The sequence below is a fragment of the Cyprinodon variegatus genome, unplaced genomic scaffold (assembly GCF_000732505.1).
Source record: "Cyprinodon variegatus isolate N-32 unplaced genomic scaffold, C_variegatus-1.0 Scaffold152, whole genome shotgun sequence".
NCBI classification, from domain to species: Eukaryota; Metazoa; Chordata; class Actinopteri; order Cyprinodontiformes; family Cyprinodontidae; genus Cyprinodon; species Cyprinodon variegatus.
Genome location: NW_015150605.1, coordinates 1,302,116 through 1,326,911, shown reverse-complemented (window position 1 = coordinate 1,326,911; position 24,796 = coordinate 1,302,116). Strand labels below are relative to the sequence as shown.

Below are 24,796 nucleotides of genomic sequence, written 5' to 3'. Positions count from 1 at the left end.
TATATTTATTTATTTTTTTTTTTCTAAGGCTGTCGGCTTTAATGCATTAATCACAGTTAATTAAAAAGAATCCTTTGCGGGTTTATTTTTAAATCACGCTTCAAATGTAATTCTTTTTGTCCTTTTGACTACCCTGTAGTTAGCCTTTTTTCCATTTTGTGACTCTGTAAAATATGATGGAGTAAGAACTGAGTTTAAACAGAAAAAAAGAGCTCAAGAAAAAAAAAAAAAAAATCAAAGAATGATAAATTCAAACATTTTTCATTTAGCACCATTGCTCTCACAACAGTTTTTTGTCACTCAGAACCAAATGCTGTTGTGCTTGGAAAGCGTCATGTCTTCATGACAACTGCTTCAAATCCAGAAGCACTGCCTCTGAAAAAGTAACAGAGGTTAATGGATAAAACCGTCATGATGGAGACTGAGGTTCGCCGTTTTTTTTATAGCTCTCACCTTTTTTTTCCTATATGATTGCATGAACAACTATTTGCAAACAATAGTGAAAATAAAGCACGGCTGTGGCTTAGAAATAATATTCTGTCACACTGGAGACGCCTAAAGAAAATATCTGCCCGATGCAGGAGAAGATGCAGGATTAATGCTCTTTAACATGCTGCATGAAATCCTCATCTGGAGCAGATACCAACGATGACAAGGTAATTTATGCCCGTTATATGTGATTATATTATCGCACGAGAGTACAGTTGTTTTCAGTGATCAACTACTGCACATCTCTTCTAGTTTAATGTGCATTAAAGTCCGATTGTGCTTTCATACTGTAGTGACACCAATGTGGACCAAAGCTGCAGGTGTAAAAAAAAAATAATAAAAAAAAAATAACACCATAGGTTATCACCTTAGTGTTATTTTTTTATGGTTTTATTGTTAATTTTTGAAGTATCTTTAGAGAGTGACCTGATATCCTATTAAATCTTTCAAAGTCAGCACAGTGTTACTTTAATTCCTCTTAATATTTGCAATTTGGTAGGGAATAAACTTTTTTTTTAATTATTAAAAAGGTCAAAAAAGAAATTCTATTTGTTTTGTTTTTTTAATTCCCTACTGAAGACTATGGTTAAATATTGTATATTATGAGTTTAGAACTATTTAGACCTATTTTAGACATGTAATCCAAACTGCAATTAATTGCAATTAACTGTGAGGCTTCTGTAATTAATCCCGATTAAAATTCATCGTTTGACAGCCCTAATAAATATACATATTCTTTTTTTTCAATTATATTATAAAACTGCAAAATATGTAGTCATTTTTTTGTTTACCCACCTGCCTCTCCAACAGACACCTCAACTGGAGCAGACGGAGGACTCTCCCCAATGATGTTGTAGCTTGTCATTACAATCTGATAACGTTTGAACTTCTTTAGTTCTGGAAACAAAACAAAAAATAAACGATTTAACAACATATCTACTGGACAGAAGATTAAATACAACACAGTTATAGGCAGACTTCTAGTTGGCATGAATGACATTAAAATTGTTAGGCTTTCAATTCATCTTTTGAAGATTTTTCTAAGGTGTAATGAAGACTTGACTTACAGCTTTAGTGCAACACTTCAGTGGTTGAGTGTAAATTCATAGAGGGTTTTTACATGGACTCTTCTACATATATTTAAAGAAAGAAATATTCCTTAAATAGATAAATATCCCTTAGCAAAAGGCAGGGAAATCAAAGACTTTAGGAGGTATCAACAATCTGCTGGTGTTATTCTGACAGGATCATAACAGATAATGGTTCTTATTGTTAGAATTGGAGGACTTCATATAAATAAAGCTGGTTTCCTTCAACAGGCTAAACTTCTCAAGCACAGTCCGCACATTTCCATAGGGTTGATGTTAGAGTAATTCCAAAATCTTAATGTTAACTGTCTTTGTTTTTGTTTCATGCCCTGGCATGATGTGGAAAATAGTCAATTTATGTCTCAGCTATTGATAAAACTTCGCTCTCAAACAACACTTTCCGTATAGGCAGCTGTAAATGGATATTAGATCAGTGGCTTTGTTTTTTTTTCTAAACTGTGACCACTAACACTTATGATTCAGTAGCTTTAAGTTCATGACAGGATTTAGCCGTTGAAGTTCATGGTTTGATCCTGAACTTCATAACCAATATCCTGTAATCCGAGGGTGAAATATTGGATGAGATGATTGAAACTTGGAAACTACTGGGTACACCTACAGAATAATGGTACCAAACCCAAACTGATTTTGGAGTGAGAGGATAGATGAAGCACCAAGCCTTTGAAGTGTCATTCCTTAAAGCTCCAACATCAACCCTACTACTAGTGCTCAAACTTCCTTTCAGGAAAGTAAGATATTTATATCAAATTAATCAATATTAAGAAATATGCCAGTGACATTTTGATGGCCAAACAATTTCTCTCTAATTCAAAAGGCCTTTTAACCAAATATTAGTGGGGGTGTACAGAACCTTGTTTAATTTTCACCCTGTGAAGGATAAGAAAATTAACATTAAACTAAAACGTTTCTACACAGTTCTAGTTTTTAAACATTACTGTAGCAGTACACTGGAATATCATTCACCAGAGAACATCAGCAGATCAAACATTAAATTAAAAACTGGAAATGAATATTCTTTCCATAGGAAAGATTAGTGTATGTAAGATTCTGACTTCGACTGTATGTTGGTCGACTTTCTAACTTACGTGTCAGCTCAAACTCTGTGAGCGAGGCGCTGCTGACTGTCTTGAAGGTGCTCTTAGCTTTAGAGGAGTGAAAGAAAGACAGATGAAAAAGAAATCAATTGTGCTTTGGGTTTAACAATAAGCTGCTCAATTATAATGTAATTTAATAGAATCACTGTATTGAAGAGGAAAACATTTCAAATCTGTTTTTTTTTCTTTTCGCTCCACTATTTTTAAACGACTCTTTACTTTAGAGCGGGTATAAAATTGTCCATCAATCTATAACTGCAGACATATAGCTGACTATAGTCAACATCAGGCTGCCCAAAGCATAATCACATGTTATTACTGTATTGTAAAGGTGCACTAAGGGTGGGCTTGTGAAAAATAGCTGCTCACTGATGGTTGTATAGAAATTCAACTAATGGGTTTTTCTTTTCTCTGATGCACTTTAAAGATAATAATCAATAGTAAACTGTAAACCCATGAAGCTACATGAAGGATATATATATATATATAAAGGTAAGTTACTGTGTGGGTCTGAAAAAAAATAAAAATAACAGGCAGGAATTTCACACAAAGACAGATGACCAAAGAGCATTTTATAATACAGAGGAAAACATCTATTACAACACAATCTAACTGTTAAATTACACCTCACTGAATTAGTGGGGGGAGGCTTTCCGATGGTTTTTTTCTCCTAACATTACATCTTGGAAGCTCTCGCTTCCAAAGAAGCGCCAGGAGGGTCTAACCAACTGATCAAATGAGGACTAGTTGTTATTCAATCTCTGAGGCTGCTTTCATAAACCAACCTTTCCAAAACTGAAAGGTCATTATTTTATTCAATAAGAAAATAAAGTCTTAGTTTATCAAAAATTTAAGTTATAGCTAAATCTTTAAAACATTTCAAAGGTTTATTAAATTCCATAATAGAACAATTAGATCAATCAAATAAGCATTACAATATCCAATCTAGTGACATCATTTCAAAAACACTGTACCTCTGCTTTTATCATTCCTATCAAAACGTCGATATGCACAGCCTTTTAAAGGGACCAGGAGAAAAAGCAGCACTTTTATGTGTGCTTTTTATATGTGCTTATGTTTTATATGCTACACTTTATGGAATGGAATTTTTTATTTACTGTCTGAAAAGCTGTACTAAACAAAATTTCATTTTGGATACACTCTGTGTCTACAAAATGACTATAAAAGTTTTCTAAGTTTAGGTTTTTGGTTAAAGGTCACATTTGAGGTGTTCATTTGTAATACAAAGCAGTTTTCTTTAAAATTATAGCATTAGAATCAAGGCTATAACAACATTCAGATGTCCTGGTGGTTAAAGAAGGACAGAGCTTAACTCTTTGAAGGAAAGGTACTGGGTGGTGATCAGTGCAGGTCAAGCTGGGTAGTAAAAAAATCAGTCTTGCATGAAAGTAACACAGACATTGGCAGACCCCTCCCCCCAGTAAAAACATTATTTCAATTAGATCTGAGAAGTTGATCAAGGCTCTCGTGGTTAGATAGATAAAACATGAGCCAAAGATCTGGAGAAAATAAATCTTTATACAGTAGATGAAAGGTTAAATGAAAGATGTACAAAAACACAGCTGGTTTATTCAAAACACAGCAGATCTACTCACTTGTAATGAGGGCACTTGTGGTAATATTTTTGGTTGTCTGGCCTCCTACATTACTGACAGCGGACACATTTGCAGGGAGCTCCCTGTAATACAGTCTGTATCCAGTCAGGACACCATTAATGCTGTCTTCAGTGGGGCGCTGGAAAAACATGCAAACCAACACACACACATGCACAGACATTAGTAATAAACTTGCTCAAAGAGAACTTCTGAGCCTATTATAATTTTTCAGCTGAGCTCGTTTTTTCTGACAGACAGGACAAAGCGAGGGCCAGCAGAACTGTATTTGAGCCGTTTTTTATTAGTCATCCAATTTAAAGGGTTGGAGTATTGGTCTTGCAGTAACTTGCAAACGGGGGAAGTGATGCTTCAATAGGTTTGGCACTCTTGTAAAGGGTGATGAAATTGCTGGTGACTTTGTGTTTTCATTGCCTCTTTTTGCTTTGACATGAGGCTACAAAGATGATAAAAGACATTTACAAACCGAAGAGAAAGAGAAGCAAGCTGTAAAATACTCAGAAGGGATCTACTGTCTTTTCCTCTTTCTGTCTGTTTCCTGCGTTGCTGGATTGACTGCTGAAGGCCCCTTTAAACCTATAGCATATCGCCTGCAGGTATTTAACCATTAAGAGTTAGACAACTCTCCCCTGTTAAAGAATGTCCATGGCTCTATTTCTCCTTCCCTCCATCCCTAAATCAAATCCCTGCTACTCTGACATTTTCTGCTTTAATAAATAATGACAATACCAATGCAAAGCACAGCTTTTTCAAACATTACAAACTCTGACAGGGTGCGCCTTTCAAAGGGAATAGTGAACTATATGTTTGAGAGTTTTATCTGTGTTTAAGTGCATTACCTTCCACTGCACCATCACTGAGGTAGTAGTTGTTGGTTTTACTGAGAGGATTACTGGAGGGTCATTAGGCACTAGAAAGAAAACAGACCAGAAGTGAACGTGTGAATGTGTGGAATGGATAGAACATCTATTCGGATTTTAGTTCTCCCTTTGTTTTCTGTTTATATTTCAAGCAGATTCTTACCATCCTGCAGCGTTGTAACCGCTTCCGTCTCCTTGCTGAGGACACTGTCGCCGATGTCATTGGTAGCTAACATTCGAAACTTGTATGATGTGAAGGGCTTCAGTCTAAACATTTAAACAGACACAAAATATAGTAATTGTATTGGAATGAAGCTATAAAGGGATTTCTAAGTCACATTTTGGCTCATTTAAATCCAAATGCCTGAATATTCTTTTTGAAAAGCTGAAATACCTGTTGCATTGTCATGCATAATTCACAACACTTATTTCAGTTTAATTACCCACTGTGAACCATTTTATTTGTCAACCATTAGAGGTCTCTTGTCCTTTATTAAATTTGTGCATAAATTAGCATTCTGGCAAACTGACATGGCGTGGGTTGATGAGATAAGAGAAAATAAAAACAAATATTGTAAAATGTCGTTTACAATGGTCTACCAAGACAGGCAACAAACATTTACAAGAACAGAAAAGGAACAATTTGCTGGCAGCCATCAGCTTATTAAATCTCCCTGATGCTCAGAGAAACTAAAACAGAGAGGATCAGAAATAATCAGCTAAATTATGTTTACAAATATTACAAAATGTTCATTTAAATCAGAGCAGAGACTCTTGGCTTAATTACACTAAAGGATCAGTGACTGTTCAACTACAGGCTAAGCAATTCAGAGCGGGAACTACATTCTCTAATAAAATGCTGATTTGGGGTTAAGGATAAGTATAAGAAAAAGGCAATATACAAATCATTTACAACCATTGGAGGATAATATACCTATGCTGAGGCAGACAATTGACATTTATCTAATTAAAACAAGTTTTAAAGGAATATGCACCAAATTTGAGCATTTATATTTGAATATTCCAATGTATAGTTGGACTAAACCTAAATATTATCATCTCACACTAAAAGAGATTGTTAGAGACAGAGACCTTGGGAAAAAAATAAATTTTGTAAAACCACAGAATGAGCATTTTTAATTCTGTCTTGCATTTATTAAAGCAATGGAAAACATATTACAAGTAATTAAAAGATATATGCACTTGCAAAACATTTATTTTAATACTTTAAAAATATATTTGTAATATGTGAAGGATAAACTCAGGGCTTGATTGTATCAGTAAAGCATGGTGACATTGTTGATTAACTCAACCCATGGTTTTTCCCTAATCTCCGTCTTTTTGATATCACACAACATCCACATCTTTGGTGACATCAAGCATATAGGTCACATCAAGTGTAGAAATAAAGATAAAATAACTTAATTAAACTAGTTAAAAAAGTCTTTGGCATGCAATGCCCAAATATCAAAATATACGGCTTAAGTCGCCAACATCGTGGTGACATACTACGTTTTCTTCAGTTTAGTTTATTCCATAAATGGAGAACAAACTCCCAGAAAGTTGTAAAAGCGCAATTATTATAATTTAAATCAAGATTAGTAAGCATTTGTTTAGAGGTCTTTGACTGTGATAACGAAACATTATTGTTTTGACTTTCATTCCTTTTCCTTTATCAATTTATCTTTTAACATTTTAATATCAGTAATTTGATCAATTTTTAATATAATCCTCTTATTCTAATGGATCGCTTTTATTCTATATTTTATGTTGCCTCTATGCCACTAAACTGTACTTTTTTCAATTTTCCTCACTGGCAGCAAAAAATTATCTTGCCACTAAAATGTGCAATGTCTAAACTTACCCTGCTTTAACTGATCTTTATGTAAATCACACTTGTTGTGTTCTGGCACTTAAATGTAAAATTCCCTTTTAACTCTCAGCACCAAATTCATTTTATTGATGGACTGAACTACTGCAGTATTGAACACCTGTTTGCACCTTCTGTCTCTGTTTAAAGGAAAAGTCTGGACATATTCAGCATTAAAAGATCTGAAAGTACTTTAAATATAAAATTAGTACATATTGCTAGATAAATGATAAGCTTTTTGATTAAAAGTAATTTAATTTGTCTGTGCTTTACTGAAGATATCTATATTTGTCAAAGAACACTACTGCCACCTACCGGTTTGTGACGTCACGGTGCGGTACCGGCTGTTGATCAAGTCCCAGTGCTTTATCTGGTGTTTGTTGCAACTCGCTATTATCCAAGTCATCTTGAAAACATTCTTCTTCTAAATGTTGGCTACATATCATGTGTTTTTTCTCTGGCCAGAAGTTCAATGGAAAATCCTTCCTCTTCAAGTTGTCAATCCAACAATCAGGACTGCAGTAATCCGTCCGTGGAGGATCATGAATCGGAAAGGTGAAATAACCAATTTTTCTTTTTACTTTTACCCAGTGTATTACAACATCCAACTGCCATGCACGTGGGCATTGTCAGTTAAACTATAGCTCTCGCGAATTTCAATGGTGAAGTCGTCTGGAAATCTTAAATAAAGGCTTAACGCGCCGTGACGTCACTGCTGGAAGATGTCAGGGTGAGGTTTCACTATATTTGGGCAAAAATGGACGGTCCTGGACTCAGTGATTGTGAAAAAAATTTCTTTTTTAATTTTTTTACTGATCAACGCTAAATTCGTTAAATCAATGTGGACATATTACTTTAAGGTATAGATAATCATTCATCGATCATTCCTTGCTGACCGGACTTTTCCTTTAAATGTTTTTGAGTGCCTTATTCACCTCATGGTATGGAATATCCCAGCCCCCACCATCAGCCAAGAGCAAAAAAAGAGTAAATGATATGAAATGTGGAGGACATGCAGCAAAAGCATTCATTTATTTAAACAGAATTAATAACATGTTCTTTGATAATTTATCTCTAAAGTTCTCTTTCCACTGCTGGAAATTATTTCCCTATCCCTAGAAGGAATTTCTTCAAGTCAAAAAGAAAAATGGACTGCTTACTGAAACAGGAAACAAGGGTTTAAAACTCCACTGTGTATGTTCAATAGCTTAGATAAACATTTCTCCAAAATAACCTTCTCACCTTCTTTCAGACATGTTTTGCTCTTTTAATGGCCTTAGAAGACCACACAAGCGCTTGAATAACAATTAGCCTTCACCTTTTCTAACCGTCTCCAGTGTCACTGTGGTTTTATTGCAATTTTCAAACAACATCTGCATTTCTCCTCTATTCAAGGTGAAGGATTTAATGAGCCCAGAATAACAAAACATATCATACCAATTTGAAAATACTTAACTCTAGAGACCCTTAGTATCAGGATGATAAAAAAAAAATAGCAAATCACCATGAAAGCATTATCTCTTCACCTCCACTCCACTCAAATGAAGGTGATTTAAATCTTTAGAGAACTGGATATGAGAGAGAGAGAAAGCAATATCAGCATCGGACCCAAATCTAATGTAACTGCTGGACGTGATACCTGTTGATACTGATCCACTCCACAGACCTGTGTTACTGAATAATTTGTCTGATTTTATTTTGAAAATGTAAGTCTACAGTCATAAATTTAAAATGGTCTAAGTTAATTGTATATGAAGATTTCCTTTTTATATTTGTCAGATCATGCATACAAGCAGCAGTTGGTACAAAGCCCATTGCTACTAAATGCTGCTAACCAAGCACAGCCTTCTTTCTAGATTTTGTATTTTATAGTAATGCAAATCGACAAGATCTTTCTTGTTAAAAATGTAGGCTTGTTTTTGCAGTAATACATTCAGGAGCGGACCAACACATCGCTTTAAGAATCAGCAACCTGGAGACTAAACAAGTTGAAGAAAGTTGCTTTATCTTATTTCTTTTATCTTCAATCCTGCATATACAAATATTCATGTAGGAACAGGCAGTTCCTATATTGTATTATCTACAATTAAGAAGGAGGGGGAAAGCTGCTATGGTTGGAAATGCAAACTTGTATCACTGGTGCTAATTGCAAATAAAGATCTGGATTGCCAACATTATATCCTCTTGATTTATCATCAGTAAACTGGTAATGTCTTGCAGCAAAATGTGGTCTCTGCCCATGATTAATTAGCGATAATCTACAACAGAAGGATTCTTCAGGTGGCACTGTTATTGCCTTGCTTTTTTGCAGCCTTTCAAAATATTTTTTCAATCGATATTACATTCAGACTATATGCCTCAACGCCATCACTTTTAATAGCCTAGGATTCAAATCTAGCAGCTCTGCAGTTTGAAATTAATTTAGGCATGAGAAATTCATTTTTATTTAGTTCCCATTCTATAAATCTGCAAAATAAAAGCACAAGTTATGTGGACAAATTGCTCTTGTTTGGGTTGACAGTCCCTCTGTGTTATTTATCTATATTAGCTATTATAACAAAAGGGCAAAAAGCTACAAAACTACATCCCAAGTTCTGTATATTACATAGAGCACCAATCAGTCATCTTAAAGCGGAAAATATGTGAGGCAACTCTAAGCCTTGGACTTTAACTTAGCCGTAAGGTTAAACAAGAAAGACACTTGACATTTATGGAAGAGAAGCGAGAAGAATGCCATGCTAAAAGTGACCAATCAGAAGTCCTGTTTTCTTCATGTTCCACCATAACACATGGTAGTGGCTGGATTATGTGTCTTGCAGGACCACCCTGGTTTTAAAGGCTTTAAGCTTGCAATGATTAGACAAACACACAGACAATGGAGTAGTACAAATTAAGAAAACTACTAAAATAGCCTAATTAAAGTGTGGACTTAAATTCAATTGAAAATTGCTGTTTTCACACATTCATCATCCAGTCTGTCTGATTTTTACAGTGTTTGGCAATTAAAAAGTGGGTAAAACCCCTTATTGAATATCCAAAGCTGCAGGTCATGTCCATTAAAATAAATACAATGTATTTAAAGAAAGTCCAAATGATTAAAAACTACCCTGAATTATACACTTGAAAATAAAAAAATAAATATACTAATATTTAAATTTGGATATCAGAAATGCTATTTAACACTCTCAATAAAATCTGACACAAAAACTGGTAATTAAAATATTATAAAAGTATAAACCCAGCTCACCTACTGGAATTGCTCACATATTATAAACAAACAAAGTAACTCCAGTTAGTCAGCTAGAACATTATCCTAAATGATTTTTTTTTACAGAGCACCCAGGGGACTACAGAAGACCAGGCAGAAATTCAGCAGGCATCAACTGGGGAGAGGTGTCCTCTATAATTATGAGCTCGGCTCATTGAGGGACCAGAAATGCCCTGTCGATTTGTGTACAAAAAAGGAATAGAACATCAAAGACACCAAGCTTAAACTAGGTGGGGCGCCAACAGCACTGGGAGGATGTTAAGGACAATGTTTGAAGATGTATGTTTGAAAAGTATGTATGCAAGCCTGGGGGGGCATGATGTTTTGCTTCCAAAGTTTTGTGGAAACAACAATTAGTACTCATAAAGAGCAAGTATGAGTGAGCATGTAGAGATGCAAGTTAATTCCTCCATCCGTCACAGCAAAGAGAGCTGAAAAATGGCATCAAAACAACAACTGCGGCTCCACAGTGATGGCAGACAGACTGTCCCTGAGGCAGGTCGAAACAGACACACTGAGAGAACCCACTCCAGCATCTCAAATAGCTCTGTGATAACTCCAAAAGGAGCCCGCTTAAACAGTCACGAAGAACACTCCGAACACTGGTAAAAAGTCATCACAGCCCCTCTTCTCTGGCTTTGTCAGCAAAGTTAGAGCAGCCATCCCATCTGACCGATGCTGGCTGCTGCCTTAATGACACTATCATGGAAAGCGGAAGGACAGGGATGGGAAATGGAAGAGACATTAAGGCTGAAGCCCCCTTCAACTGGCAGAGCAGTGGTGATGCTTGTAGTAAAAAAAAATGCATGGCTGATGGTTTCTGAAAGCTAGAACTGTTGATGGATGGAGGGAGAAAAGGAAGGAGACGGTGACAACAATAGGGTTGACAGGTGAAAAAGCAAAAACAGTTCTAGCACGGACAGGACACACAGTCAAGCTTAAAAGCTTGGGAGCGGGCAGATATAGATGAAAAGACGATTTAAGTAGAAGTCAGAGCAGTTCCTGCTACGCCTAGATAATAGATGACTGACTTCCTTCCTGTTTATGGTGTAATCATGATCATTTTACTCCAAATCTTGCCTCTTTCTTTGTGGGAGATTTTTTATACTTTCTACTAATACACAAATATTTCTTTACTGTCCGGTGCAACAAAAGGTTGCAAAAAGTTTTTCACAGACTATTTAAACCAATGTGTGGTTCACACATGAAAGGATCATTCAAAGAAAAATTTTCATATTTATGTTCACGAAAATCCCAGCAGTTAGTTTCAGTTTGCTGTCCTATCCATGTTGGCCATTTTGCAAAGTATTCTTGAGAGTCCTATTTCATATTGTACAATACAAAGCATTGCAAATTTACTCAAACACTTTTAGGGAAAAGAAACCTGTTTCTTCTTCATTGAGTTAAAAGGTTTGGATTGTATTTGAATTATGAATCACCTGACTTTAATATGAAGTCACTGACAGAACTCAGCAGAGCTTGACTGCTTGTTAGTGAGGTGGTTTAACCATTTGATTCATGTGTGTATCACAAGGAACACGTCTAAAAATGCAGCACAATGGTCCCGGAGGATTTGAGTTTGAGACCACTGCTTTACCATCATTAATTTTGTTATTTATTTTGAATATCCAGAAAAGACGTGTTACCCCAATATTGCTTATAAATAAATAGTCAGCAAACTGGTTTCTCACGCCCAACTTTAGGAACTACTGGTTTAAATCAAAGCATATGCATGTATTTATAGTTCAGTCAAAGTCTAAACCTCTTGCAGTTGCAGTTGAAAATATGTAACATATGTTAAGGATTGCTATTCTCAGACATTCTCCATCCAATCTTAACATACTAAGCTGCGATTTTGGGCATCAGTGTTTTAGCATATCACCTTTCTTCAGTTTCTTAACTTATTTCTGTCAAGTGCCTTAAGATGGCACATGTTGTTAATTTTACTATATAAATAAACTGAAATTTATACATTTTGAGCTTTGCACTTTTAGAGCTATTTCTGTAAGATCTGTTAGATATTTTTAATTGGTTAAATAATTTCATTGTGTCTTAGTTCAGTTTTTTCAGTGTTTATTAGTCCTCCTTTGTGAGTCTCTCTCTGCTTCCCTTTTGTCTCAGCTGCTCCTCACAATTCCCTGATTTAAACCCCCTGCAATTTATGCCATTCTCCAGTTTTCCCTCAGTATTTATGCTCACTGGTTTTCTTTGACCATTGGTGCATTATTTCATTATACTGCTTAGTTTACTCCGTTACACTTCCCTGCTACTCTGCCCATGCTTCAAGACCTGGTCATTCTGGGATTCCTCCTAGAAGGGTCCTTTGATTTTACTATTCAAAAACTTTTTCATCTCAGGTAGTATGTACATGTGTGTCCCTCGCAAATCAAAACATGATAATGAGTCTAAATCAACTTCAAGTCATTTAACATCCAAGGATCTGACTTGCATTCCCAGGTTAAAGACAAAAATCTACAATAGAGTGTCATAGTCAATAAAGTTAGATTTTTCAGTTTATACAACACATTGTTGGACACACTCTAAACCATTTAGCTCCTTCAACTAACATAAGGTTATGTGTTTTAATGTGATAAACGCTTCCGTACCTGTCGACTGTCCAGGAGGTCACATTGTGTGGGATGTCGGCTGTGTGGGTCTTCCATGGTCCGCTGGGCAGCTCCTTCAGCTGCAAAGTGAAGTACCTCAGTGGAGAGGAGCCTGAGCCACCAGTCACCCAGTAGAGGTGAAGCTGGCAAGCTTCAACCTCATCTTGAGGGACGGACAGCTTCCTGGGTGGCTGGGGACGCTCTGCACATGCGATGAAGAAGAAGAAGGAAACAAATCAGGAGGATGAATATGTTCCTTTATTGGATTTTGAATTCATATTAAACAACAAAAAAGGTGGTATAAAACAGCTGTAACAGTACATCCCAGGACTAAGATTCTAATTTGGTTTTATGTGGTTATACAAATGATTTTCTCTAAATCCATTTAGCTTTAAAATGGGTTTTCTAGTATTTTTATTTGGTTAATTTTTTTCATACTTTGGTTACTTTTTAGGCCCAGCATTCAAAAACGCCATAGTACGGTATTTATTAAATTGTGCATATATGAAAAATACAACACAAGATGCCTTTTTCTAAACTGGCTCAGTTACAGCTGGTTTTTACTGAGCAGTAGCAAAAAACAATAAACATTTCACAAGAGTTTGGAAGGCTTACAAAAATACCTGATAAACCTGGAAGGTATATATTTATGATTTTAGCATGATTGAGTTAGCCTATAAACACATACATTTTCTGTTAGGTATAGTTTTCCCCTTTTAATCCCTATTTTTTACCTATTTTAGTCGATTTAAAGTATTATCTGTAATAAACTGGTCCAGCCATATTAGAATAATAAGAATATTAATTCCACTGATGCTTGTTTGACATAATAAACAGAGCTTGTAGAAAACAAAAACTTTAAGCAGGTATTAAACCTTCTTCTCATTAAGCTCCAATTGCTGTATTAGAGAGGTTTATTTAAATTGGTTAATGTAATTTTCTAATCTTAAATGTTGTATTTTCAAAAGATTTTAGAGGAAAAATCATCACACTTCACTGAATGACCGAGATCTCCATTAATGCTTTACTTATAGAATGATTTCCAAAACACCAAGGTTAAAATTATTCGTAAAACATAGTCAAATTAACTTTAGATATAACGGCTTCCTATTATCCATCCAGGGTAACTTCTCCTATTCAATTGACATTTCATGAATCTCCAGAAAAGAAAAGAAACAAAAACAAATGTAAATGTATGAAAAGAACACCATGACAACTGGAGCGAGCAGATTTCATCAGTGATGATGAGCAGTGAACCCTGCAAGTATCAGTCAATGACTGAATCCATAATGGTGTCAATGTTTATCGCAGCCTACCATCTGGTTTGTCATTACACAGAGCAAATTTGAAGCTCTTTGAATTGAACTTTTAAAAGCTTTTGGTTTTTGTGAATAACTATAAAGGAAATCCATCTTTCATCATCAAATTGTTGTACAACTGTTACTGAAAAAAAAACAAACATATAAATATTAATAAATATTAGCTCTTAAAGCATAATTTAAATGGCTTTTACAACTTTTAATAAGCTACATCTCAATACATTCTAAAATGCTTTAGTATAAAGGTCCCTTAAGGTGCAAGCAAAGTGGTGTATATCAAGAGTTAATGCTGAGAAAATAGGTAATATTGCCTCACAGTGATTGATAAACATGGTTATGGTATTACTTATGCACTCTGTTAAAGGGTCATATAGACTGTTCTGTTGCTCAGTTGTCATGTCAAGTCATTCTTTTAGCTGAAACTAAAATTTGTATCATACTTTCATATCAAAATCAAATTTTTTATATTAGCTTTTGTCTTCTTTTAATGTGTTAGGATGTATTGGTAAGCTTTACTAATATCTTTCCATTATGTTTTTACCTGCATGCAAAGCATAAAAGGATAAGGGACCTAATTGTTACTGTGTTTTGCTTTTTTTTTTTGCCTAACCCAATGTCTCATTTTGTTTTGCCACTACTTGCCTTTATTAGGCAGTTTTGTGACAAGAAATGGTTTTAGAGATTGGGAGAACATACTGCAAAGGTCCTGTACTAAAAACGGGGACAGCTGCATCATTGTATTAAGGTAAAGTCATATTCTGATGTAAAACCTTTTGAAATGGCAACAAAAACCACTAATGTACAACCATCATTTCAGTATTTTTCCACATTCAGTTCCATTAAATTCATTTATAGAAACAGAGAGACTTCAGGTGAAAAAGATAAGCATATTGATGGCATCAGCACGCTTTGGGAAAACGAAATAAAAATGAAAAGAGTTTAATACATCTTCTGATATATCCAGAAAAAACATGACAAGCAAACAAACAAATCAAAAAATATTTTAGATGGTCCAAAAGACTTAAGTCAGGATCTGCAGGTCAGATTATGGTTTTAAATTTGGTTTGTGCTTTTCCAGCCTATTGAATTTCGTCACCTATGTTTTACTATATTCTGTTATTTTTGCAATTTGGGATTTGTAAAATAGGTTCTGTTTGCTTACTGTTTGGCAGGTATTGCCTTGTTTATTTATTTGTATTGTTTTGTATTTTTCAATTCAAAAAGTCATTTTGAATTGAAAAAGCTTCCTGAATGGATTTATTCCATTTTCTTGTGTCTCCTCATTTTTGTCTATGTTTGCACCTGTTTTGCCGACTACATAAAAGTTCAGTTTGTTTTTATTATCAGTTTAGCTACATTTCTCCATGCTGTTTTTTTTTTTCTCTGTAGGTTCATTGATATTCAGTTGAAAGACTCAAAAATAGCTTCTATCTAAGCTGACTGAGCTTGGGCTATTTTACAACATAGAGTGGAAAGATTTAAGATGGTGGTGAATTTCTTCCTAATATTGGTGGCTGTGACTGCAGAAAAGGAAAATATGCATGGGTACTGACTTGGAAATTTTTTTGTAAGAATGTTTAAACCATGAAGTGGTGCCCTATTGGTTAGAGAGGAAAATATTCCTAGTAGGCCTTCAAGATTACTGGTTGTACTATTTTTTCGTCCCTTAATCTTAGATCGTCCCTGAGTACTGGTAGCAACCCACTGCTCCATAAGGGATGGTTATATGTGGAGATAAATGTTCCCTGCAGTGGATTTATCAAAAAATATTTCTGGGCCTTTTATTTTCATTTCACAGTCTTCTTTTTACTGGTATTATTTGAGCCTTTTCTGATAATTTTTTATCATATCTATGCAGATGATGTCCAGCTGTTTGTATCTTTGAAACCATATCAGCTCTATAGGATGTCCACGCTCATGCAATGTTTATCTCATATCAGTGAGTGATTTTTAATCAACTTTCTGGTTTTAACACAGATGATAGAAACACCTTGATAATTGTGTCAAGCCACCCACATGCAAAAATCAATCATACAGTTGCTTTTTTTGCCCAGCAACCAAATCCAAAAAAATATATATATATACATATATATATCTAGAGTTCAGTTTTGATGCTTTATGAGGCTTTGACTTGCACAAGTAATGTATTTATTCTTCCAGTTAGTTGGGAGTGTTGGTCTAGTGGGTCAGAGCAATGTGCTTGTGCTCTGGGAAGATTGCAAGTACCTGGTTGGATCCCCCATTACCTGCGTTCTGGGTCCCTGTGCAAGACCCTTAACCTCTGATTGTGCCGCACAGTGGCAACTCACTGCTCTCCAAGGGAATGGATTAAATGCAGAAGTGAATTTCTCCATTGTGAGATAAATTAATGTTTCTTTCCTTTAAGAAACAACTCTCAAATATGACAAATTGACTCCTAAGTAGATCTAGGAAACATCTTTCATCTACTTGTGTCATTCCGCTTAAGACTAGCAAAATACCCATTTTATAGGCCTGGACATATCTTTAAGCTATCCAGAACACAGCAGACGGTTATACTGAGTCTAGTAAATTCTCGCATATCACTCAAGTCTTACACTCCTCACACTGGCTTTCAGTGGATTTTAGAATTTGATTCAAAAGTCTTGTTCTTACCTATATGGCTCTAAATGGCCATGCTCCTAGCTATTTGTGTCGGCTTTTAAAAAAAGGGCTCTGCCCCTTGCAGCCATCGATTCTAAGCCACAAAATCTCCTGGATGTTCCTTCTACGATACTGAAAATTAGGTCTGTGGCTCCTAAACTGGGAAACAGTTTACCCCTGCAGCTTCGCTTTGCTGCATCGGAGAAAAAGAAAACAAACTGAAAACTGATTTGTTCCACCAGCCTTTTATGTCATGATTTTAATGTATATCTATTGAATTTCTTTTTGTATTACTTTTCCCAGATGTTACCTTACTGCACAGTGCTTTGTGTCTGTGAAGCATGACTTATAAATAAATGTTATTTATTTTAATTTCCCCTTTACATCTATGCTCTAAACTTTGCTGGTCTATAGCATAACATCCCCAAAAAACGTCCAGTTTCTGGTTGCAGAATAACAGTTCATGGCACATGAGCACTTTATAAAGGGCTGTATGTGACTGTCAGTGTGTCTTCTGTGGATTAAGATTTAAGTGAACCAAGACATTTAATTACTTGAACATCAACAAAACTATTTCTCAGCATGCTGCCAGTCTGTGCATGTGTGTATTTCTTTGTATCCTCACTATTCAATTATAAGATGAAGGATGGCTCTGGGAGTCGCTATCTTTGTACAGCTGTGTTAAGTGATAAGTAGACCTCAAATCAAACTCTATACAAAAAAAAAACACAACATGAGGGACAACTGTCTAATTTTGGGGGGCATTGGGCTATCGATTTGAGTCCAGAAATAAAAGCTTTATGGATTTTCTCTGAAGTTTAATTAATCTGCATTTATTTTACCAAACATAAACGACCACCGCTGAGCACATGCTGACAGGCATACAAGACTCGGCCTCCTTCGTTCATCCTTATCACAAGTAATTTGAGTGAAATCTATTTGTCTCTTTCTTTCCCCCACGCGACATCACTCTCTATTCCCTTCAAAATCTGACTATTGTCTGCCCACTTTTTGTCTTTCTGATATCTGTGCTACCCTCTATGTTTTCCTTTTGTTCTGACCAACAGTTGAGATCGTGTTCTGATAATAAACTCATAATTGTGATAACAAGTGGGGCTCTGATACCACACACAGTTCCGTTGCTGCAAAAAAATTGGAGAGAAGATGGGGGCATGAAAAGAAGTGGCACAGCTGATGGAAAAACGTGTTATTCTGTCTGTTGCCTTGTTGTTTATCAACCTTTAGAGAAAAAAACTGCATGCTGATTAAACTCTGTAGAAAGAATTGCTGCTTAGTGCCAAATGTATGCAGCGTCACAGATTCACATACACACTCGAACTGATTTTGTTATTTTCCGAAGGATTAATCTGGTCTCTTTGGGATCATCAGACAGAAATCTCTATTAGGCTTTTCTGTCTTTGTCAAAGCAGGAAGGGGCCATTATGTTAGTGAAGTGGAACAGAGAAATACTACTTGCTATTATTAAGAATTCCTGATAACAATGCCTTAGATTTGATCTTATCTGAATCAATTAAAGTACTCCAAGCACGATGACACTTCTGAACACAATATTTCAGATTTCAGAAATCCTCAAAAGTTCCTTAGTAACTTTTTGTAAATTTGTGTTGCTCCTGAATGATGTTTAACTTGAAAAAGACTGCTGCTAAGGCTGGGCATACATTGTATGATATTTTCAATCGTTGTACTCAGCTACAGCTTAAACTGTACAATAAAATTGCAGGGTTTAAAAGTTCTCAGCTTAGAATGTTTTTCTTACACTGTACAGCCTGATGCTCTGATGTGATGAACCTGCTCACACTGCATGTCCAAAAACCACACATTGGATTCAGCGCTGAGAGATCTCGTCAATTTATTATTGTTTGCACATGCGCAGTGCGTGAGATTCTGGTAAATCGGCTCATTGCTCTGCTTCAACAGCAGGATTTGCTCGTGACCACCTTATGACGGCCGACTGAATTCCACAGGTTTGATTTTCTCCCGACCTTTCAGTTCCTGATCAGGAGGTGGTTGTGAGAGGCTTTCGCCCCCTATTACCCCTTGTATACTTCATTAGGGAGATCGAAAAAATTCTTGCACGACTGGAGAATCGGCCTGAAAAGGGTGAAAAATCGCACAGTGTATGCCCAGCCTTAGCTGACAGAACTGGTGAGTTCAGAGATTAACTGTATCTAGATCTTTGTCTGTAGGAAGACAGCTACTCATAACACAAAGTACAATTTGCACCACTTGCACTCTAAGTTCTTTCATATTTTTTCTCTTTATGTAAAAATTCAATTAAAGTAAATTGTGTGCAGATGCAGTTCAGTTGAAAAAACTGAAGTCCTCTCCTGCCATCTTGGTACTTCCCACTCTCACGGAGTCGCAGCATACAATTGCCTGTAATGTAATGTAATTACCATAACAACGTAATCGATACATGTATATTACATATACATCATCAATTTAGCACTTTTGTCACATCATTAGATAGTGTGTGAGTGTGTAATATTCTTATATGTGATGCAGTATTATTATTTTTGTGATGGATTTGTATAGTATGTTATATTACATGATTTATAGACATTATGGACTTCATACTGAATATGCAATGTGATTTGCCAATTTTTTCCCTTAAATGACAGTCATATACTGATGCTATGAAACAGCAAGTGTGTGTCCATCTCTCTGCTAGCTCCCGGATCAGCTTCTCTGATTGGTTGTTGTGGTGCATCAAATTTTTCTACTCCAGCATCTACTGCTTAAGAAGCGCATCACGCAACACAGATGCTGATTAAGACACTGAAATAAACTTTAGGAGTATTTGCTGGCATTGAGGAAGCACTCTGAAAAAAGCTGAATATTCATAAATATCCATATATTACCTATGGTCAAGTAAAGACTCATAATAAATTTAATTTTGTTAGAAAATGGCTGCTGTCTTTGGGATCACGGTTCTGTTGTGTGACCCACACACTGCTGTCCTAAAGATGACTTTGCACATTATATTAATACCATGGTTAATTGAGAACTTCATTCATGATCCTATGGATTTAAAATAAAGTCAAACAATCAGTCCTTTGCCATTATGCCTATCCTATGAAATACGTGTGCTGTGGCAGTCTTCATGATTCATTCAGTAGCAATTTTGAAGACCAAAGGCATGGAGCCACTGTGTATTTGGTAAGAACTTTCTATTAGAAAGTATATCTATAGTAGCTGATCTATTGTGTAGTGCTTCTGAGGACAGCCTTAAGGCCCAAGGTGCATTCACCTCTGTCGACCATGACCGTTTCGCTGGTTCTCGACCAATTTTGATAGTTGCAACCATGCTTAAATGACTGAGTCAGAGCATCTATAAAATGCCTTAACTGTGTCATTTAACCATCATAATTTGATCATTTAGAAACTCAAATCCTTATCGTCTGTTCCTACTTCTAACACAGCAAAGTACTCCCTTGGTGCCATATTAACTTCAATCACAAACAGGTGCCATGATGAATTAGTAAAGTTACCTTCAACTGTCAATGAAATGCCTGATCAGAGTAGGGGAATGTTTTTTTTTACTAATTTCAATTCACAAAATGTTCTGTAAAAAAAAAAACTTGTCTTACCATCTAACCATCAAGGTTATGTTTAACAGTTTTTCTTAAGCCTGATCTAAAAAAAACACGGCTCTAATCCAGAATATATAACTCTTGGATTCATAAGGATGAAAACATTCTGAACCAAACTCATTATTTAAAGAAACGTTTTTTTAATATTGATTTCATTGAAAAAAAAAAAAATGTTTTCCTCTTTTGCTTTATGATGTAACCAGACCCAGTTTGACAAAGAAAGGCCCAGCTGAAAGTCTAGAAAAAAAGTATGCAGCTCTTTTTTAATAACTGTGCATTCAGTCTGTAATTATAAAGTCAATATACCAATTTTTAAAATGTGAAAATAAAGCTGAGAGGAAGCAAATTAAAGATGACTGTAAACTCCTTTGCATCTGTTAGGCATAAGTAGATATTTGCCTTTTAGGGGGAAAAAAATCAACAAAAACAGGCCAAACTCAGTTGTTTTTTTTCCATTGTTATCCAGTCCTAGAAAAAATTAAAGCAATTTTTTAGGTTAAAGATTACGAAGGATTCCTGTAAATACCTTCATAAAAGCCTTGCAACTTGGGAATCAAAACAAACTGCTGCTTTTAGACCCTTTACTTTAACTTGTTAGTCACAGCAAGAATCGCTTTTGTCTTTCAGACTGTCAGCGGTCATTGTTTTGGTAGAGGGATAATATTTTCAGTTTTAAGTTTTTAGAGACTAATCAGTAGGAGAATAACAGTCAGAGATAAACATCGTATATCTCACCACAGGACCAGCCTGTCATCCTCTGTTTTTGACGTTTTTCAGAAATCCCCTCACTGTTCTTGTTTACACTTTGCCATGAGACCACCGAGTGCCAGGATTAAATGAAATTTTACTGGGAATTAACTGCATGTTTTTTGCCTCAAAACATAATTGCCATAATTGCAAAATAATGACAGAAGTGTTGATCAGAAATAATTACTGAGATTGACAAAATAAGGCGGATAATGTATAGATATGATTTGCAGATCTTTTTTTTCCACTTTGATTCTTGAAAAATAAGAAAGTAAGGGAAGCAGCAAGACTGTTGACAAGAAAGGCAAATGATCCCCCCCTAAGCAAGAGAGCAATTAAACTGCAGTTGTTCAGAGTCCTCAGGTTATTATTTTGAATTTCTGACTCTTACTGTTGCTCTACAGGAGGTTTGGTATCTGGTGGGTTTAATATTCACTGTTATGTCCACAGGAGTCTATAAATGTCATTTCATCTCAATTCAGTTTTTAAAAATTCTCCTCTAGGATGTGTATGATATTAGATACAAAGCTCTATGTAAGGTAGAAAATTCATGGTACTCTCCATATCTGCTTGTTTTTGCTGGATGAGAGGGGCAGTAAAGCTTGGACAGTATACTTAGAGCAATTTCATGAGACATATTAATCTACATTAGTGGATTATGGGGGTAAGCCAGAGTACTTCAAGGGAAACTGTGATTTGAACCTAAGACCTACTTGTTACAATGCACAGTGCTACCTACTGTGGCTCTGTACCGCTCATAGTACTTTTTAGACACTTAAATTATTGTAATGCAAAGGATTCCTTTGTGCACTTTTTTTATTTAAGTGAGTAGAGAGCAATAATCCTGGATAATAATCAATGATTTATATATAATTACTTTTGCTTTAAAATCTTGTAATGTTTTCTGTTTAGTCAGTATTCAGTCAGGTGTTTGGTCCCAGATGGACCGTTTTTGGGTTTCTGTCTTCTCAGCAGGTACTCTCAGTAGTATTTTCTCTGGAATCCCAACAAGTGGGATCAGTCTGTTGGCAAGAAATGGAAAACCAGCTGATGGTGCACCTTTGATATGTGGATAAGGTGCAGGAAATGTATTCAAATTGTACAATTCGAGGCCATAGTTACATAGTCCATTCTTTAGTAACTACCAATCTACAAACATGAAACACTAAATTATGTTTGTTGTTGCTTTTTTTTTTTTAATAAATCAAAGGGATTGGATAAAACCATTTAATAGAGAATAATAACTCAAGTCAACCAACCAGTTGCTCCCTAAAAAATTTGCCAAACTGGTTTTCTTTTTTCTCTAAAAATGAGCCTTTTCTTACAACATGTTACCTATTTAACCCTCTCTCAAACATTTTCTTAACGCGGTAATAAAAACTGTGCGACTGATAATAATAATATTATCATAATACAGCTAAATTTGGGTTTTGGAGAAGAAAATAAATGCCTATTATTTTGATTTGGGTCTTTTGGTCATCACTAACAATACAATCACTGCTATTGATCGTATACGAAACGTTACTCTCTTCCATCAGTGACTTTACACACACACATGTTGTCACACTATCCATGTGGAGACTCTCCACTGACTTCAATTCATTTCAATGGCCTAACACACTAAACATTACCAACACATTCCCAACCCTAAACCTAACTTAACTCCTTAGGTTAGGATAAACCTAACTCTTCACTCCTTAGTCCTGAAACCTAACCCCCACCCCAGGAAGAGAACTTCTCCAAATGGGAGCTGGTCATTTGTCACCGAAGTATGTTTGTAACACGTTTCTGTGGAATTGTCCCCACAAGGTAACAAAACCATGCCAATACCTCCACACAGAACACACGTTGCTGGAGAAGTTTAATCTACAGAGATAACTGAAAAGTTGTTTTCTCCCCAATCTTGCAAAAAAAAAAAAAAAAAAGCTCACAAGTAACACCATCAGCAAACCATCAACCACATACTGTTCACTACAAACATTGCAGAAGAAAATATCCCTGTGGGTCTTTTTTGTTTTGTTTTTTCCAACGGCAGATATTTTGACTCGGTGCAGAAATAAAAGCACAGGCACAGCTAATAGTATTCATTATAATCCTGTTTCAGTTCAGAGCTCCATCAGTGAGCCTGTGTGTCAGACTCTGGACTTGGCACGTACAGATAGTGCATCTAGAACGGCGCTGTCATTATAAAGTACCTTGAGACCAAGCTCAGCTGCAGAGCTTGTATTCCTCTTCTCCTGTGGTACAGCTCACATTTTGTTGCCCCACTATCTCTTGCTGATCCTCCCTTACAAACACAACTAGGACTTGGAAACTTTCGGAGGATTCTTTACATCTATCCAGAAGGTACATTTTAAATGAACCGCTTGTAGGATTAGTGTAATATTTTGTCATGGAGGGAACTCAGGTTTTATTTCTGATATTACTAATTTTACTTTTTGCTGCTCTGATCAGAGTATTTGACACACATTTCAGAACAGAGACACATAACTTTAGTAAATCAGTGTTGACATGGACCCTGCTTTAAGTAACAGTAAGCGCTGCTTACCTCTGCGTTCAGTAGTAACTACCAAGGCCTCCTGCTGTTGGCCCCAGCCCACAGCGGTGCGGGCGATGAGGCGAAACACGTAGGTGTGCTCAGAAGAGAGCCCTGTGACGGTGAACTGGCGAGCATTAGACCCCACTTCCACTACGGACCATCGCAGAGAGTCCCGGCTGTGAAGGCGGTAGGATATCTGGTAGCCTAGAGAAAAAGTAGATAAATGGAGATGAAAAAAGTAATTTGGTATGAAACTATATGTTTGTGTCCTTAAGAAATGAAGAATAAAAACACCCCAACAGAATACAAATTGTGAAATCATTTCTGACCAATGTGACTCTAATGTCCAACTTATTTCCAGTTTGATAAGTAGAATCTTTTCTTCAATGGAGATTTGGTGACCAGATTTGTTGAGCAGAATAGCACAGGGAAGAGTGCAACCAATTAAATGGACAAGCATAGACCTGTATCACTGGAAACATGTCTTGAGGCCTGGTGACCAAAGTTATTTGGTCAAGCTAGTAAGAAGTAAGGAGACCAATGAGTCTTGTTGCAGTCAAGCATGGTGGGGAGAGCGTCATGGAGTGGGGCTGCCACATATCATTGAGTGAACAATAAATGTGTTTAAGTCGAGCTGTTCTGTGTAGCGCATGGAGGTTTGTTTAAGAACATTAATGAGTTAGCAACCTTAGGAAGAGCAAGGTCAACAGCACACATGTCAGGGATGTGTCATGATCTTGGCACTGATGCCTAGTCGGATTACTCATGTCACACACCTGCTTAGCTCCGCCTAGTTCTCATTATCTGCTTATCTGATCCACCTGTACTAGTCTCTACTCAACCAGCCTTCAAACCAGTCATCAGTGCCAGATTATTTTCGAGCCGTTGCTGAGAATTATTCTAGCGTTCCTGTATTTTGATTACCTGATCCTGACCCGGTGTGCCTCTTGACACCAGAGCCTGCCTGTTCCCGTCTAATCTGTTTGTCTGACCTGTCTTCTGACTCCACCTTTAATCTCTGCCTG

At 36.1% G+C, this 24,796-nt stretch overlaps 1 protein-coding gene across 2 annotated transcripts in view; it reads right to left on the bottom strand.

Moving 5' to 3' along the window:
• The window catches only part of sdk1 (sidekick cell adhesion molecule 1), a 381,738-nt gene that overhangs the window by 19,268 nt on the left and 337,674 nt on the right, over window positions 1–24,796 (bottom strand). For both annotated transcript variants that reach the window (XM_015377352.1, XM_015377351.1), the window contains exons 29-35: window positions 23,781–23,975; window positions 12,931–13,132; window positions 5,350–5,453; window positions 5,166–5,236; window positions 4,309–4,447; window positions 2,684–2,740; window positions 1,285–1,386 (exon numbers count right to left, since the gene is read on the bottom strand). In XM_015377352.1, coding sequence (XP_015232838.1) covers window positions 1,285–1,386; window positions 2,684–2,740; window positions 4,309–4,447; window positions 5,166–5,236; window positions 5,350–5,453; window positions 12,931–13,132; window positions 23,781–23,975 — 870 coding nt within the window. The remainder of the gene's footprint in view (window positions 1–1,284; window positions 1,387–2,683; window positions 2,741–4,308; window positions 4,448–5,165; window positions 5,237–5,349; window positions 5,454–12,930; window positions 13,133–23,780; window positions 23,976–24,796) is intronic.